Here is an 18,189-nt window from a genome sequence, read left to right as displayed (position 1 = left end):
GGGAATTAGCAGCTGCAACAATGTATCCAAGTGAGAGCTCCAAGGTGGTAACAATGTAACCCTGAGGGGAACCAGACGCTACGAAGTGAAATAACATAATTGGGCTTGGCAAAGAATCCTAACAGGTAGAAGAGGCACCTAGGAACCTAGAAGAGGGAGGCAGGAGTGAGGGGGCTGAGGAGTGGCTTACTGTGCTTGGGGGCTGGTAGGAGGGGTCATTATTGGATTCCCAGAGGAGGAGACATCTGTGCTGGGTTTTAGAGGATGTGTAGGAGTTCACCGAAGAATAAAAGAACAGTCCATGAAGAGGGAAGAGCATCTGGGTAGGCATGAAGGAAAAAGAGACAATGGTATGCTCTGTGCTCAGGATGGCTGGTAGAAGCGTGGGATGTACAGACTGGGCTTACATTTGGGAGCATTTTGGGCTCAGCATTTTGGGAGGCTGAGGTAGGTGGATCATTTGAGGCCAGTAGTTCGAAACCAGCCTGGCCAACATAGTAAAACCCCGTTTATACCAAAAATCCAAAATATTAGCCAGGCATGGTGGCATGGGCCTGTAGTTCCAGCTACTCAGGAGGCTGAGGCAGGAGAATTGCTTGAACCCAGGAAGCGGAGGTTGCAGTGAACCAAGATCACACCACTGCACTCCAATCTGGGCAACAGAGTAAAAGTCCATGCCAAAAACAAAAAAACAGGAGCGTGGGAAGGCAAAGGGATGAGGCTGGAGAAGTGCATTGAAGGCACTGATGGGAATTAATTTGGCATAGGAAATATTGGGCATATATGGGCAGCTGGGGTGGTCAAGGAAGGCTTCCTGGAAGAAGGATGTGGGAGGAGCTGAGCCTGCATTCTGGACAGAGCAGAGACAAGTACAGAAAAGGAACATAGTACAGGGGATAGTGCCCTGCCCAGGAGTCAGGAGACAGAGCTCTTAGTCCCAGCTCAGCCATCAACTTGTTTTGTACTTTGGACAAATCATTGCACTTCTCTGATCCTCAACTTCCCCAAATGTCATGTAAGAAAGTTGAATTATAGACTCTCAGAAGATACTCATGATGACTCGAGATCAATGCTTTGGCCTCAGTGTCCCCTTTGGAACAGTGAACAATTTGGACACGAGTATTTTCAAGGGCCCTTCCAGCTGAAATCCTCTCCAGCCATCTGATCTTTCCCCAGCCTGGGTTAGCCTCTGCCCATAGCCCCATACAGACAGAAAATATGCTGCAGAGAACAGATCCATGTGGAAGCCAGGAGCCCAAAGTCCCAGGAAAGGGCCTGCCCGACAACAGCCACACAAGTTCAGGTACCCAGCAAGGCCTGATTGGCCCTACGTTCATCCTGTAGGGATACCACGCTTTACAGTTAGAAATGTACATGGCAGCATGAAGCAGTGCTTATGTACTAGATGGGACTCCAGGGGCAGGCTGCTTGGATTCAAATCGCAGCTGGGCCACTCACTAGCTCTGTGACCTTGCACAAGTTATTTAACCTCTCTGTACCTTGATTTCCTCTTTCGTAAAATGAAGATTACAATGGCATCTCCCTCATAAGGCTAAGGATTGTTTATAAATGAGACATTTGGCAGAGTGTTTTGTGAGTGGCAGGCACTCAATGGGCAGAACTCAATATGTCACCTCCAAGCTCTGGCATCTCATGCTATCTCCTCACGACAGAAGGGCAGCACCCTCTACCTGCAGGACAGTACCCAAATGCCTTGGTTTGGACTCAAAGCCCACCTTGTGAGCCAGTGAGCTCTTCCATGTGGAGGACCTGTGGGCTTCAACTGTTCAGCCCAAGAACGCTGAGGCACAGGGCCAGACACCCACCAGGTACCTGGTGACTGTCTGTTAAAGGCATGAAACAACACTCTCATCAGAAAGCTCGGCCCCCTACAGCAGTGACCCCTCGCCGCCAAGGGAGGCGTGTTCCCCTCTCCACATGTGGTAGCTCCCTGATATACTGCGACCTTCCCCACTTCTCAGACTTTCTCCATCCTAGTCCCCCTATCGATGTGCTGCCATCTGTCAAGGCCTGGTACAAAGGACGCCTCCTCCATGGAGCCTTCCTGGTCTTCAGGGTCTAAATCAACCTCTCATTACCCCACAGAATTTGAGAGCTTCCTAATGTCAGGGACCAAGCTGAGCCCCCTGGGGGTCCCTAGTGTTCGGCTGAGACCAGACACAGAGGGGCCATCAGTAAACAGTAGCACAGTGGGGATAAGGACCCAGGTACTGGACTCCCTGCCCAGCCCCCAGCTAGCTTGGAACTGATGATCATGTTCCAGGGTTCAGGGAGGGTGGTGGTGCCCAGCGTGATGGGCAAGGAAAGAGATGCCTCCTACCCTGGCCCAAGAGGAACCAGAGACAAGCCACGTGAAGGGAGCAGGCCTCCCCTCCCCACCCAGGCCAGCCGTCCTGCCTGCCCTTCCCCACCAAGCCAACTCTAGGTCAGGCCCTGTCTCTGGCCTCAGGTCTTTCTGATAGTTCCTCAAATCTGAAGACTACAAGGGCCCCTGGGTCACCATTCACTCTTCCCATTTAACAGACGTGGAAGTGGAGGCCCAGAGAGGGAACAGGCTGCCTGCTACCACTTGACAGGCTAGTGGCAAATTCACCTCTGAGACACAACCACCTTGGGGAATGTATAATAATTAAAAGTCATCACCCAGCAGCAGGTTCCTTTTAACCATCTGCACCTCCCACCACTCCTCACCACCACCTAACGGGTCAGGGATCACTGGATCTGTCTGACAGAAGAGGAGACTAAGGCTGAGTCAAGAGTCACTTAGCCAAATCCACCCACTTCTTCGTTTTGTTGTTGTTGTTGTTTGAGATGGAGTCTCGCTCTGTTGCCCAGGCTGGAGTGCAGTGGCACAATCTCAGTTCACTGCAACCTCCACCTCCCAGGATCAAGCAATTCTCCTGCCTCAGCCTCTGGAGTAGCTGGGATTACAGGTGTGCACCACCATGCCCAGCTAATTTTTGTATTTTTAGTAGAGATGGGGTTTCACCATGTTGGTCAGGCTGGTCTCGAACTCCTGACCTTGTGATCTGCTCGCCTCGGCCTCCCAAAGTGTTGGGATTACAGGCATGAGTCACCAAGCCCAGCTTGTTGTTTTTGAGACAGTCGCGCTCTGTCACCCAGGCGAGAGTGCAGTGATGCGATCTCGGCTCACTGCAACCTCCGCCTCCCGGGTTCAAGCAATTCTCTGCCTCAGCCACCCAAGAAGCTGGGATTACAGGCACCTGCCACCGCCTGGCTAATTTTTGTATCTTTAGTAGAGATGGAGTTTCACCATCTTGGCCAGGTGGGTCTTGAACTCCTGACCTCATGATCCACCCGCCTTGGCCTCCCAAAGTGCTGGGATTACAGGCGTGAGCTACCTCGCCCAGCCAAAATCCACCCACTTCTAATGGCAGAGCTGGGGCTCAGCCTGTCAGGGAGGAGGGGTAGGGCTTCCTCCCTGCTTCTCTTCAATTCCCCCCTTGAGACCTCACAAAAGCACATGCACCTGCCGCCAGTAAACCTGCCTGAAGCAAGACATGGCCAGACAAGACACAGGACACACACGACACAACTGAACACTGACAGCCCCCTTGCACAGGGCTTCATATACAGCAGGTGCTTAGTAAATGTCTGCTGAGTGAGCAACACAGTCAATCAAGACAGGCGCCCATGCAGGAGCCCACACGTCTGCCTGATGCCCTTGTGTGGGGAAAAGAAAGAGATCAAAATGGAGTTTCTTATGTCTTCCTTTTCTACATAGACACAGTAACAATCTGATCGCCCTTTCTTTTCCCCACACCCTTGAACGAGCATCTCCATAAGCACCCAGGCTCCAGGCTCAGAGTCCTGCTAACTGCCCCACTGTGGGCACATTGCTCAACCTCTCGGGGCCTCTGTGCCCCCATCTGTAAAATGGGGTAACCATGCCTGCCTCACAGCGCCATAGTGAGGACCCACTGAGATAAAGCATGTTAAGCACTTAGAACCGCACCTAGCACATGACATGCAGCAGTAAGTATTGGCCGTTATCTTTCTCATCATCTTCCTCGTCATCATCTGTGCTTGTGTCTGTCTCCCTGACACAGGGAGCATCTTGAAGGCAGGAACCAGGTAAGATGCAGCTGCAGACACCCCCCCACAATGGCATCCAGGCCTTGAGGAGGGGGCAGTAAGCAAGGGGTGGATGACAGAGGGTAAAGACTGACACAGGCACCTACACCCCAACTGTGGGCCTGGACAGGGAATAGTGTATGGCTTCTGTCAGGTAAAAATGCCCTTCCCCTGCTCCCAAAACAACAGTCCACCTCCCCCCAGCTCTCCAGGAGCCTTGCCTACTCAGGCCCTGCATCCCCCACGGAGCCCCCCCAAGCCCCAGCCCAGGGAGGGGGACAAGTCTAATGAGCCGCCCACAGCCCCCTGGTGCCCGCAATCGAATTGGCAATCAGTTTGCTGCAATTAGATTTCCCAGATTCCGCTGGTGATTGATTCTAAATTACCCTCATTAAAGTCTGGGCTGGCAGGCAGGGATGGGGGAGGGCAGGATGGATGGGGGGGTCCTAGCTGGCAGTGCAGGGGGTACAGGAATCTCTAGGGGCGCCTGGGCCAAGGCTAACCCCAGGGTGAAGCAGCACCAGACAGCACCCTGGAAGCCCATGGCCCATCCAAAAGCAGGATGAAGGCCCAAGTCAGTGTTATCCCCAGTCCCAGCTGCACCCCCAGAAAACTTGGCTAAGTGGGGGATGTGACGACAAGATCAGATGGGGCTCCAGGGTAGGAGAAGGGGCAAATGAACACCAGGCTCCACCAGCTCCTGGCTGTGTGTGCTTTGGCAGGTGGCGTAACATCTCTGAGCCTTCCTCTAAATAAGGGGAATCCCACCAGCCCCTCAAGAGTGGTGGGAGGCTCAGTGGGACCATCTAAGGCTGGAGAGCCAGCCCCAATCCATTGGCAAGGCCCCAGGCTGTGGCTGGGCCATCAGCTGTGGGATGTCAGGCTGTAGGGCTGGCCATCTCTCTAGGACTCTCCACCCCTGAGATCCTGCGTAAACATCAATAGTCACCTACTCTGGGCCAGGGCCCATGTGACAGACAGAACACAGCAGAGATGCTCCCTGGCTGGGAGGAAAATGGAAAGCACCCAGTCTCACCAAGTCCTGGGCTCAAGCTGCAAATAACAAGGCCTCTCTGGAGTTCCAGGACTGGAAGGGCCTGAAGAGTCATCATGCAGGATGGACTGCAGGCTGCCCAACAGCTCTGGAGAACCAGCCCCCCAGAAACTCAGCACCACGGACCCTAGAATGTGCTTCCTCTAATCTGGCTTAAGTCCTGCTGGCTCCAACTGGGAGTCCGGCCCATGGTCTCCTTCTAAGGGTACCCCCACCCCCAGAGTTCTCCTTCAGGCCATCCATGATTATTCAAACTTAGTTCCCACTCTCTCCAAAAGAAAACCCTGCTCCTCACCCGCAAGCAGTAGTTCTTCAGTAAGACCCAGAGAGGGACAGGAAAAGAACAAAAACCAAGGCAGGTGAATGGAAAAAAACAAGATTTGCAGGAGCAGCCCGCTCCTTATTACTTTAGTACTTTATTTACTTTATTACTTTATATTACTAATTCTCAAGCAACCCTGAGGTCCCATTTTAAAGAAGAGGAGACTGCGGGTTCAGAGAGGTTAGGTGAACTCACCAAGGTCACACAGCAGGAATGTGACAAAGCCAGGATTTCAACCCTGAATCAGCTGGCTCCAGGATCCCTACTCCTTCGATGACTTCAAGCTGCCCCCTCAGGCTTGGGACACCCCAAAACAGACATAGCACCAAGGCCAGGGGTGGGGAGAAGGCAGGCCTCAGCCAGCTGGGGCAACAGGGGTTGTAGAACCCTCTCCACCTGGTATAAAAGGCCAGCATAGGCGTTCCCTGCCCTCCACCCACAGCAGCCAGGTAAAAAAAGGGCCAGATCATTTGTTGGGGCCACCGCCACCCCCACTGCTGGGCCCTCAGCCATGGCCGCTCAGGCTCCCCCTGTAATCACGGCTTCCTGTTTGGCGCTGAGACTGGGCTTGGCCAGTGGGGGAGGGGAGTGGCTGCCCCTCTGGCCATGGCGGGAGGGGGGCCGGAAGTGAAGGCCACCAGGCCTCCTGGAATCTGGGGAGGCTGGGAGCCAAGGGGAATGAGGGTGTGGGGGGTGCCATCAACAAATATTTACCAAGAGCCAGCCCGATGTTCCCAGGATGTGATGTTATGGAGGACAGAGGCCTGGAGGGGCCAGTGAGACGGGTCAGGAAGTCCAGGACCAGCCCAGACCCTGCTCCCTGCTGGGACAGGGGTTTGGGGGGGATGATGGGAGCAAGGGCCTGGGCAGCTCCTGGCTCTGGCCACCCTGTCCCTTGAGACACAAAATCAAAGGGCTCCAAGCAGCTGGGCTGCAGTCCAGAGCCACAGTCCCTCGGTCCTGCCCAGATGTGGTGGTGGCAGTGCCTTGGCACTCAGACCTCAGACTGAAGGCCCGCCCGATGCAGCCCCCTGGCGCCTCCCAGCCCACGGGCACATGCCTTGCATGCAGCAGGACTCTGCCAGCCTCACTGTCCCCAACCCACCTACACAGGAAAGGACACAAGCCCCTGCCTGGGCTCCATAGCTCACAGTCCCGGCTTCCTTCATTCCTTTATTCCCTCATTCATTCATTCATTCCTTTGAATCATTCACTCGAGCCTGCGCCAAGCACAGAGTGGTCCCTGGGGGTTCAGTGAGAAAACTTGGCAGCCACGAGCCTGCCCAGGAAGCTCAAAGTCTATCAAGAAAGCACTGACATCACTCCTGACAGCTGGGGGACCCCCACCAAGTCACACCCCATCTCTAAGCCTCAATCACTATGAGGCCAGAGAGAATCTTGGCTGCAATGGGGCCAGTGCTCAGAGATGGGGCAGGAAGAACATGGATTTGGCCTCCACACACTTTCTAAGGGCCAGAGGGGGTTAAAGGCAGGCCTGGTCACCTCTGCAGACTCAGTCCCCAACACTGGGGGCATCTGGCACATATCAGGGCTTATGGTGGCTTTTTAGACCCCTCTCATCCTGAGATTCCAAACATTTCCCCTCTCCTGTGCCCTGACCACATGACCCCGACATAAACTCCCTTCCGCATACACATGTGTGGGCACACACACAAATGTACACATGCACGCACACACAATCTTGCTGACAGCCCTTCGCAGTTTATAAAGCTCTCTCTCCCCACCCCATACACCCCCAGTGGCCCTCAGAGTAGCTGCTTTTATGGGCTACAGAGCCTTGGGAGGCGGCAGACGAGGAAGAGCCCTGGCCAATCCCTCCCAGAGGGTGAGACAGCATCACTGACCTCCAGGGCTGTGGGAGAATTAGGTGAGAAAAGATATGGGACCAACCCCCTTCCCAGCCCCACCCCGCCACAAGAGCAGGCATTTACTAAACAGTAGCTAATGCAGACATAATCCAGGGGGTAGGGAGGCCCCAGAGAGGTAAAGCAGCTTGCCTAAGATCACACAGCAAGAGGGGGTAAATTTAGGACTGCAGCCTAGTCCCATTAGCCTGTCAGGCCCTGGCTCATACTAGCTCTGCCACTTCTGGCTGTGTGACTTTGAGTAGTCACTGAGCCTCTCTGTGCCTCAGTTTTCTCCTCTGTAAAATGGGGGTTCTGGCTGGGGGTTGTGGCTCACAACTGTAATCCCAGCACTTTGCGGGGGCCAAGGTGGGCAGATCACTTGAGGTCAGGTGTTTGAGAACAGCCTGGGCAACATGGTGAAACCCCATCTCTACTAAAAATACAAAAATTAGGCAGGTGTGGTGTCAGGTGCCTGTAATCCCAGCTACTTGGGAGGCTGAGGCAAGAGAATCGCTTGTACTCAGGAGGCAGAGGTTGCAGTGAGCCAGGATCATGCCACCACACTCCAGCCTTGGCGACAGAGTGAGACTCTGTCTCTAAATAAAATAAAATACTAAAAAGCGGATTCTAATAATTCCTACATCAAAAAATTATCGTAAGGATGAAATAAGCCGATACATGTAAAGTGCTTGGTGGGCGGGGCTCTCGGTAAACATGACCTCTCTCTCCCACTTGGGATGAGCCCCCCCTCGCTCTCCCCACCACTGCCACCACTCCTGCTGCCCCGGACCCCCCAGGGACCCTATGCCCCCTTGTATGAGGTGGGAGGAGCCACTGGGTTTCAAAAGGCCATTTTTTTTGTTTTTTGTTTGTTGTTTTCTTTCACTTTTTTTTCCAGCACAGCTCACCTCGCACCAACCCCCAACACACTGAACTCACAGCTGGAGGCATTGTGCTCACTCCTCCCCAGAGAGCAGGAGGCTTCAGGTTCAAATCCCAGCCCTGCCTTGAGGGTAGAGTCACGGCCCCCAGTAATGATTCTAAAAGCCAAGTATTTGCCCCCAGTTGACAGGTAAGAAAGCTGAGGGTCAGGGCAGGCTACAGCCTGCTACTGTCATGTGATGACCACTTTCATTGCTTAGCTCAAAATCCTCCTCCTCCAGGAAGCCTTCCCTGACCCCATCCATGCTCCCTCCCAGAAAGGTCCCATCTCCTGAGAGCTCACTACGTGGCAGGTGTGCTCGGTCTACTCAAGCAGCTCATTTCCAAATCACAACATCCCTGTGAGGCTGACACCATTACTGTCCGCATTTTATAGACAAGGACTTTGAGACAGAAAGAAATCCCTCACTGGAAATCACACAGCAGGTGTCTGACCCCAGAACCCCTGGTACCTTGGGAGCTGACAGGCAGCATACAGCTGTGGTGTCCCTGTGCCTGTCCCACAAATGCTGGAAGGGGAGATGGTTCACCCAAGAGCCTGGCCCAGAACAGCCCAGGGGCCCCCAACTTTCCATTTTTTTGGTGAGGACTATCTCATCCTGGAAACCCAAGGCTCACAGTCACCCAGGGGAGCCTGGAGGGGAGAAGAGCAGGGATGCTTGAAACAGGGTGAGGAAGGAAGGGAAACCACCAGGCCTGGGGCTGAGCTTCAAAAGAATTCCCTACTAATTCCCCCACCCCACCCCATCCCCACCCCCACCCCCATCCCTACTCTCTCTCTCTCTCACAAACACACACACACACACACATACACACACATCTCCCACCCTTCCACTCCCCACCCCTCCCACCTTCCCAACCACAGTACAGCAACTTTGTAAAAGAACAAGAAATCCATATTTGTTGAGCCCTTAGTAGGTGCCAACCACTGGGCTAAAAGCTTTCCAAATTAAGCCCTTCCATTCTCGCATTGTCTCCATTTTAAAGAGGTGGAAACTAAGGCACAGAGAGGTTAGGTAACTTTCACAAGGTCACACAGCCACAAGGTAGTGGTCTCCCATCACTGGGAGTATTCAAACAAGACTAACACCTAAGATCCCTTCAAGCCCTGGACTTTTAAAAGAACATGCTTCAAAAGCTAAAATGTTCAGGATCCTCACACTCCAAAACTTTGGTGACTTAAGTACAGTAGCTGAGGTGGCCTTAAAGGCAGATGTCCCTCAGAGTCCTGGTAACTTGGTCTGTCAGAAGAGGGACTCCTCAAAGGAATGCCAGGAGACAGACACAGACACACAAACACACACACACACACTGCAATTCACCATCTGCAGTGTGAATGAGGCCTGCTCTCCCTGCTATCCCCATCCTGAAAGACACGAAGACACACACACACACACACATACACACACACACAAAGGCTGGCAGGTGACCCAAGGGTCATCATGTCCCTGCCCTTCCCTGCCCTGAGCCAGCCACCGCTCATGTACCAAGGCCACCCCTGGAGCTTCCCTGGCTGGGGCTCTTCTGATCTAACCTCAGTCCCACCTGCTGCAGGCACTGCCCTCTCCCTCTGGTGCGGAACCCCGGCAACCAGGTACCACCCATTAACCCTTTTCCTCCCAAGCCAGATGAGGACAAGAGGGATGATGCCCCTCCTTGACAGCTTGACCCATGGGAAGATGTGAGGCCTGGAGGACACTCCACTTCCCACCACCTCACCAGGCGCCCCAGTCCCTGCCCTCCCCCAGGCCGCACCCACCATTTCAGCCTCTGGGCTCAGACTCTCGGGGTCTGCTTGATCTGCCACCCAACACTGGGTCTGAGCCACACCTCTCAGATTCAGGTCACCTGCACTGCGAGGCCCTGCTGTGCATGAGGCTATTAAATGCTCTCACTAAGTCCTTCCACCACCTCGTGGAGTATGAATTATTAGCCTTATTCAGCAAGGAAAGTGGCCTGCCCCGCGCTCCACCTAGCCTCCAAGTCTAAAGCTTTCTGTCCTGAGCCCCTTTCATTCATGTGCACACCACATGACTCCTGAGCTCCTTCTCAGGACACTCGTCAGTCATCCCATTGAATTTTTGCCCTCTGAGGAAGGGGTCATTAGCCCCATTTCACAGAGGGACAACCAAGGGTCAGAGAAGTAAGAGGACCTGCCCAAACCATGCCACGAATCGGCGGGGGTAGCAGGATTGGAACCCAGGGTTGTGTGATTCCCAAGCCTTTGATTTTAAGGATGGTCTTTCAGAAATTTGGCTGAGAAGGCGACCCCAGCTGCTAGGGTGTGCTGGGTCTCTATCCCTCCCAGGGACCTCTTCCTCTCACCCCACTTAGGGGAAAGCTGGGAATGAGACATCCTGGCCAGCAGGCACTTCACACAGGTCAGCCCTCAACACTTCCCCTCCCTCCAGCTGACAGCCCCCTAGATGGGGAAGGCTGAGGAGGGGCCTGTCCATCCAAGAAGCAAGCTTGGAGCCCCTGCCTGTCCTCCTTCTGTCTTACTGACTGGCCCACTGAGGCTGGGAGAGGGAAGGAACTTGCAGAGGGCGGCTGGGCACCCAGTGTTGCTTGAGAGGCCTGGGTCCTTTTCAGCCTGGGGGATGCAGGACAGCATAGCTCCTGGAACCAACCCGGGAGGCTGGACCTCGAAATCCCCAGCCAGCCTGAGCCAGAACCTGGACACTTGTCCAACAAGAACTCATCTGGGGCCTGGATCCCTCAAAGGGGGATGAGGTCCTTCCTTTCTCTGCCCTCCCTGACGGAGCTGGGACCAAGCATGGCTGCTACGGTCACTCAAAGGGACACTCAAGGGTCACCTCATACATACCATCACCTCCACCTGCACATGCTTGGTTCCCCTCAGGGGTCCTCGTCCCATGTCCAGGGTCCCCCATGCACCTGCATGCACACGCTGCTATGTGCACTCACACACATTCATGGGTCCAAGCACACGCCCACCAGAGGTCTTTCACACACACACCCTCACCCACTGCAGCCACACACGGCCATAGCCAACAGTGGCCCAGCCAGGCACAGGCACACATCATGCACAATGGGTCACCCTCCCACGACCACGGACGGGAGGGCACGCTGGCATCCACCCATGTGGCAGACACATCCTTCACCTGCACACGCCCCACAGGTCCCCGCACCTCTCACTGAGTTGGCCACACACGCCCACACACGCCCACACACAGGGTTACCCTCACTCCCCCCTCAGGTCACCTTCACCAAGTCACCCTCCACCTCCACCTCCCCCTCCCGGGCCCACTGCCCTGGCCGGCTGCCGCGACCCTGGGAAGAACCAAATGCACACCCTCCCCTCGGAGGGGGAACCGATCCGATTCCCAAAAAGTGGCCATGGTCTGGGCACACCCACGAGGCAAAAGCCAGGCTCACTCCCACCCCAAGACACACCCAGCCGGGACGGCGACCCCCAGCCCGCCGCCGGGTCCTTCTCGCGCCTCCCAGGCCAGCGCAGGGGTCCCGCTTCGTCCCCGGGGAGACAGTTCCCGGAGCCACTGGGAGGTGGGGGAACAGGGCTGAGGACCCGCGATCGGGTTCCCTCCCGGGATTCCCTCTGGGGAGGGGTCCCAAAAGGAAGGAGAGATGGGCCCCCCGAAGATGACCAGCGGCGGGGGCGGCCTCTCCCCCGCGGATGCCAGCTAGGGGGAGATTCCGGGGGCGGGGGGAGCAGGGTGCGGAAAGGGGCACTGGGGGGAGGGTCGAGGGGTGGCAGGGACCGCGGCTCCGGGGGAAGCAGCCGGGGGGGAGGGAGCGGGGTCCCGGAGGGGGGGTCGCGGGCGGGGACCGGCACCCCGCGCGGGGGGCGGCCCCGGGGAGCAGTGGCGGAGATCCGGGCGCGTGTCACTCACCCCCGCGGCGCGCCCCGCCAGCAGCAGCAGCAGCAGCGGTGGCAGGAGCAGCCCGCGGGCCCCGGGCCCGGCCGCGGCCCCGGCCCCGGCGCCGGCCCCGTGGGCGGCCCCGGCACGGTGCGGCGGCCCCGGCTTCATGGCGGCGGCGCGGGCGGCGGGCGGCGGGCGGGCGCCTTTGTTCCCGAGGCGCGGCGCGCGGGGCGGCTGCTTGGCGGCGGCGCGGCCCGGCGGCTGGACCGACGCGCTCTAGGCTCGCGGGCTCCCGGCTCGGCCGCCCGGCTCCGCCTCGCAGCTCCGCGCCCACAGCGGCCGCGCCCGCAGGAAGCGTGCGCCGCCGCCGCCGCCGCCGGGCCGCCCCCAGCGCGGGCGGAGCGGGAGGAGGGGCCGGGGCGGGGCGGGCCCAGTGCGCCCCCCGCGGGCTCCGCGCCCTCTGACCCCAGTCCCAGCCCCCGCCCCCACCCAGAGGGAGCCCCGCGCTGCCGAGTGGGCACCCGGACACCTGAGTAAGCAGCCGGCCTCGCCGATCCCGGGGCTGGAGGGCGCGGAGCCCGCCGGACGCACCTCCGCGGCCGCCGTGCTAGGTAGAAGGGAAGGGTCCCGCGTGGGATACCAGGGCCCGGGCCTGGCTCCCTGAAGTCGCCGAGCGGAGGGGTCGCATGGGCGTTTTCATCTACAGCCTCCCCCTGTGGCTCCACGCACGTGTCTCTTCCTGGACTCCCATCGTCACCCTCACACACTCAGCCAGTCCACCCAGTGGGCCAGAGGTCATCCAAGACCACGGGCTTTCATGCCTCCAGGACACCCAGGGGCTGTGTGACCTCAGATCAGGGCCCGGCCCTCTCTGGGCCTCGGTCTCCCCAGGGGACCACGGGGGTGGTCACTTCTGGGCCCTGTCACTGTGGATCTGCAGAGGAAAAGCCACGCAGACCTGAGCGCAGCTGCTTCCACACCAGCTGTGCGCCTCCAGCAAGGCCCCCAGTTCTCTGAGACTCAGACCCCCCATGGTTGAATGGGACCACCCCTCCAGTGCAGGATGGCGAGAAAAGTACATCTCTGAGTGGCAGTCTCTAGCGCTGGTGGTCTTTCTACCCTGTGTGGTCACGGTGCCTTTTCCCCCTTAACCTTCATCCCCAGCGGCATACCCCATGCTGTTCTTACTTCTCCAAGTCTCCAATGGCGTGTTAGCTCCAGCGGGGGCAGGGTTTTGTGTCTGTCTTGTTCACTGCTATGTCCCCAGCACCAGCACAGAGCTCGGCATGACATCGATGCTCAATCCAAATTTGCTGAATCAATGAACGTGTTTCCCATTTACTGGGGCTCACCCCCATCCAAGTGTTTTGGGGCAAGATAGGGGAGAGTGAAACATTTCTTGAACCCTGACCACATGCCAGGTGCCCAGCGCTTTCATGTGTTATATCATTTCTCAGGAACCCCATAAGGTCGGTCTGTCAATATCTTCACTTCTTAGGTGGGGAAGCTGAGAGCCAGCAAGAAGAGGTTATTTGCTGATGACAGCTGGCTGGACGTCTCTACCCTCAGTTACTCTCCTCTCTGGCCCCTGTGTCCCAGCACCCAGCTTAGAGCCTGCCATTAGAAAATAGGAATGAAATCAGGCCGGTCGTGGTGGCTCACGCCTGTAATCCCACCACGTTGGGAGGCCGAGGCGGGCGGATCACGAGGTCAGGAGATCCTGGCCAACATGGTGAAACCCCGTCTCTACTAAAAATACAAAAAATTGGCCGGGCGTGGTGGCAGGCGCCTGTAGTCCCAGCTACCAGGAGGGTGAGGCAGGAGAATGGCGTGAACCCGGGAGGCGGAGCTTGCAGTGAGCCGAGATCGCGCCACTGCACTCCAGCCTGGGCGACAGAGCGAGACTCCTTCTCAAAAAAAAAAAAAAAAGAAAAAGAAAAGAAAAGAAAATAGGGGAACGAAATTGAGTTGAAACTGGAACAATTCCCTCAAGGAAAGGGGAACCAAAACCAGGATGAATGGAGGGGCAGGCCTAGAGGAAGAGACTCTGGGGGACCAGCCATGGGTTTTTGGTGTTGGGGGTAACTGGACTTGTCCTGCAGGGCCCTTGGGAGGAGGACCAGGGGACAAAGGTCAACTCAACATAAAGTAGAGATGAATTAGAAGGGGCTCCCCAGGAGGGAGGGAGAGCCCAGTCCCTAAAGGGTATGAAAGGCAAGCTCACCACCCTTTGACAGGGATCCTGGACAGGGAAGACAGGGAGACTTTCGAACTAGGAATTCTGAGGTCCCAGCCTCTGAAAATTCAATTCTCAAATCTTTTGGCATGACATCAATGCTCGATCCAAATTTGACTGGCACCTTGGGGAGATGGGCAGGGAGGCTGATGGGGTGCAATAGGTGGGAAGCTGGTTTCTGTTGAGGTAGCACAGCTTGGAATTGAAGAGCTCTGGCTCTGGGTCAGCCAAGTACCTGGGTTCAAATCCCAGTTCTGCCAGTTATGAGCTGTATTGTGTTGGATGTGTGACTTAACCTCTCTGAGCCTCAATTTCCCAGCTGTAATATAGAGATAATGATCACGCGGAGTTCATTCATTCATTCATTTAGCAAGTATAAATTGGGTGCCTGCTGTGTGCCAGGCCAGGTACCAGGTTGTGAGGATTACATGAGCTCTTCCCTGCCATCGTAATGGAGTTCAATGAAGGTGGCTGGGATGAAGCTTATAAAGGAAGGGACTCAGATGTAGGGATAACATCATCTTTCAGAGATGCTGAGCAGATCCCAGGAACAGACCAACCCTGAGGCGCTCCCAAAGGGCCGGCAGGGTTAGAGTGGGGATTATGAGGAGCCAGATGTCAGCTGGCCACAGACAGCAGTGGCAATTCTAAGAGGCAGTAAGTATCCTGTCTTGAGAGGTATTCAAGGCTCGGAGAACTATCTAGCAGGGAGACCATTAGGATGGTTTCCATGAGTAAGATGGGCAGTGAGCATGGCCCATCTTCAGAGGTTCCTGCCAGCTCTGAGACTTCTGGAAGCAGCAACTCCACTTCCCTGACATCCTGGGGAAGAGGTGGGGGCGGGGCAGTGGAGAATCTTTGGTCTGGACAGGCCAGGAGCGCCACCTGCTGCTCTTCAAAGACACTGGTCACAGCCAGAACTAAGACAGGTCTGGGCCCCTGAAGGTCCTTCTCATCTCGCTCCCCCCCGGTCCCAGGTCTCCCTGGGGTTCACAGATGCACACATTTCCTGCCCTCAAGCACATGGGTCATCTGCACAGTCACCCTTGCCCAGGCCTCCTTGTGCATTGGAGCCACATCCCCACATACTCAGGGTCTCCCTTCATAGCACTATAACGTCACCCACAGGCACCAGCTGCTGCGGCCTCCTGGCACAATACTCATAGCCCCCTCCAGCCTTTAGAATACACACTGCCTCCTCTGGGAAGTCTTCCTGATGTCCCCTGGGTGATCAGGCCTGGTCCTGTCCTGCCGGCATCCTGATCACACTCATCCTGCACTCCCCACCCTGCTTTCAGTCCCTACTGTCTGTCTTGCTCAAAAGTGGGAGCATTCAGTATCCCAAATGAACGGTAGCTATAGAAGGGCCCAAGTGGAGCTGATTATGGGCCAGGCACTGCTCTATCAAATGCACACTCACATTAGCCCCATTTCCAGATGAAAAACCAATGCACAGAGAAGATAGGAGATATGCCGAGGCACCACGACTGGCAGTGAGAGCTGAGATCCTGACCCAGGCCAACAGTTAAACTGCAATGCCAGGCCCAGTGGTGTATTGGGAGGCGTTTGATGAATGAATTAGAGTCACCGAGGGGATTCACACAGTCACACACCAACATGCAGACATACTCATGCAGTCTGGCCCCTGGGGAACCCCACAAGGCACGCCTAGTGGCTGCATCTCAACCTTTCCACCTCACCCCCACCCCAGTCAGAGCCTTCTCTGCCCTTGACAGGGCCTCCTATCTCTAACCAAGCAGCAGAGGGGTGGGGACGCCTCAGCCGCATCTCTGAACTCCACTCAGGTGAGCCTGAGACGCCTTATTCAGAGTGGCACGCCCAGGCCTGACACAGAGTGGGTGCTCAGTAGCTGTCACCTGACTCTACCTGTCCCCCAGGGGATTGGCTAAGACAACCAGCTCTCTGGACCTCAACAGTCCCATGGCATCCTAAAAGCCAAGATTGATGGAGGCCTTACTACCTGCCAGGCACTGTTCTGAGCACTTGCCAAACACACCCTCATCTACTCCTCCCCACAGGCCTGTAATTTGGGCACGACAAGCAAACTTGCCTCCCAGGGCTGCTACTATGAGAACCAAATGAGCGGCCAGCCCTGGAGTCCGGCACACAGTGAGCACTGTCCAGGTGCTTGCTCTCTACTTCGTCCCATTTCACAGCTGGGGAATCTGGGGCTCACAGGAGTTCAATAATTTATCCCAGGTCACCCAGCCAGGAAGTGGGCAGCCAGGATTTGAACCAGGCATGTGATGACAGAGCCCTGGCTTTTCACCCTGTGCTGAGCTGTCCCCCGTGGGCAGAGGGGACTTTATGATCCTTACCAGACCTCCCAAACACAAGTGCTGTCTCAGCTCAAGGCAATCACAGGGCTTGCAAAACAAGTCCCGGCCTCCCCTGGCCACCCCCGTCTCCATCCTGCTCCCTCCCCACCCCAACCATCTCCCATCACAACTTCCGGTCTTGCCCAAGAGTCAGGATGGAGGCCACAGCCCAGGCTTGCTTCTGAGAAAGTCCAAGTGACAGCAGTCTTGGAGGTCAGTGACCCCCAAAACTGAGGAACCAAAACAGGGCTCTGACAAGAGGGCTCCAGATCAGGAGGACCCCAAAGTCCTCCTAGGGGAAGCTGGGGAGACTCAGAAGCCATCTGGTGCCCCAGTGAGTGGAAATCTCACTGGGGAAGGATCTGCAAGGCCTGTGGCCGGACCAGGGTGACTGGGAGAAGGCTTGGCCTCCCCGCAACAGGGGTCCTCAATCGTGGGGAGCCTCCTGCCCGCCAAAGGGACCTGGTCCATATGAGGGTCTCACAGAGCCATGCCCCGCGCTTAGTACAGAGCCAGGCTCGGCCAGCCTTCCCTGACCTCCCTGTGTGCTGGGAAAGTCCTTGTAGGGTGAGAGGGTAGGTGACACCCCAGGACACACGGCTGCTAGACACAGGTTAGGATTTGAACTCAGGCCTCTTCCAGGTCTGTGAGCTGAGGGTTTGCAAACTGTAGATCCCAAAGCGTTCCTGAGGGCTGGTGGATCCCCAGGTTCCTCAGGGCTGGTGTGCGAGGAGGGGGAGTAATCAGATTTTGTTTGAGCTCTGTGGCCTGTAGGTCACAGAGCAAGGCTTGGGCTGGCCTTGTAGGAGGGAAGAGGCTGTGTAGACTCAGCAGGGCCTGTGGCTGAAGAAGCCCCAGATTGGCAGTCGGGGAGGGGAGCTGCTTGAGGGGAGAGGAGAGCTCTGAGACTCCAAGCTGGGTAGGGGTGGAAACAAGGTGGGTCCCACCTCTGTAGGGTCTGAAGCTTATACGGTTTGAAGGGATCTCGAGTACACAGTTAGGAAGAAGGCTTTGGAAAGCGGCTGTGCAAATGAAGGGCCCTGAAGCATCAGCTTCATTTTATGGCAAATGTGCCTCTGAATGGCCACCTACCACCCCGCCAGATACTATCACCTGAATCCAGCAAAGTCAGAGGTGGACTGGGCTGGGCGTTGGCTCACGCCTGTAATCGTAGCACGTTGGGAGGCTAGGGAGGGCAGATCACTTGAGCTCAGAAGTTCAAGACCAGCCTGGGCAACATGGCAAAACCCTATCTCTAAAAAAAAAATAACAAAACAAAACAAAAGAAAAAAAACACGAGCCGGTTGTGGTAGTGGGCACCTGTGGTCTCAGCTACTCAGGAGGCTGAGGCAGGAGGACCACTTGAACCTGGGAGGCAGAGGTTGCAGTGAGCTGAGATCATGCCACTGCACTCCACCCTGGGTAACAGAGCAAGATCTTGTCCCACAAAAACAAAGGAAAAAACAG

General features: G+C 56.3%; 1 protein-coding gene across 1 annotated transcript in view; it reads right to left on the bottom strand.

Moving 5' to 3' along the window:
* The window catches only part of SDC3 (syndecan 3), a 39,739-nt gene extending 27,248 nt beyond the window's left edge, over positions 1-12,491 (bottom strand). Inside the window, exon 1 of the mRNA XM_016957783.4 lies at positions 12,178-12,491. Coding sequence (XP_016813272.2) covers positions 12,178-12,315 — 138 coding nt within the window. The 5' untranslated portion in view covers positions 12,316-12,491. The remainder of the gene's footprint in view (positions 1-12,177) is intronic.
* Between the last annotated feature and the right edge of the window lie 5,698 nt (positions 12,492-18,189).

The sequence above is a fragment of the Pan troglodytes genome, chromosome 1 (assembly GCF_028858775.2).
Source record: "Pan troglodytes isolate AG18354 chromosome 1, NHGRI_mPanTro3-v2.0_pri, whole genome shotgun sequence".
Lineage (NCBI taxonomy): Eukaryota > Metazoa > Chordata > Mammalia > Primates > Hominidae > Pan > Pan troglodytes.
This window is presented reverse-complemented; position numbering and strand designations above follow the sequence as displayed.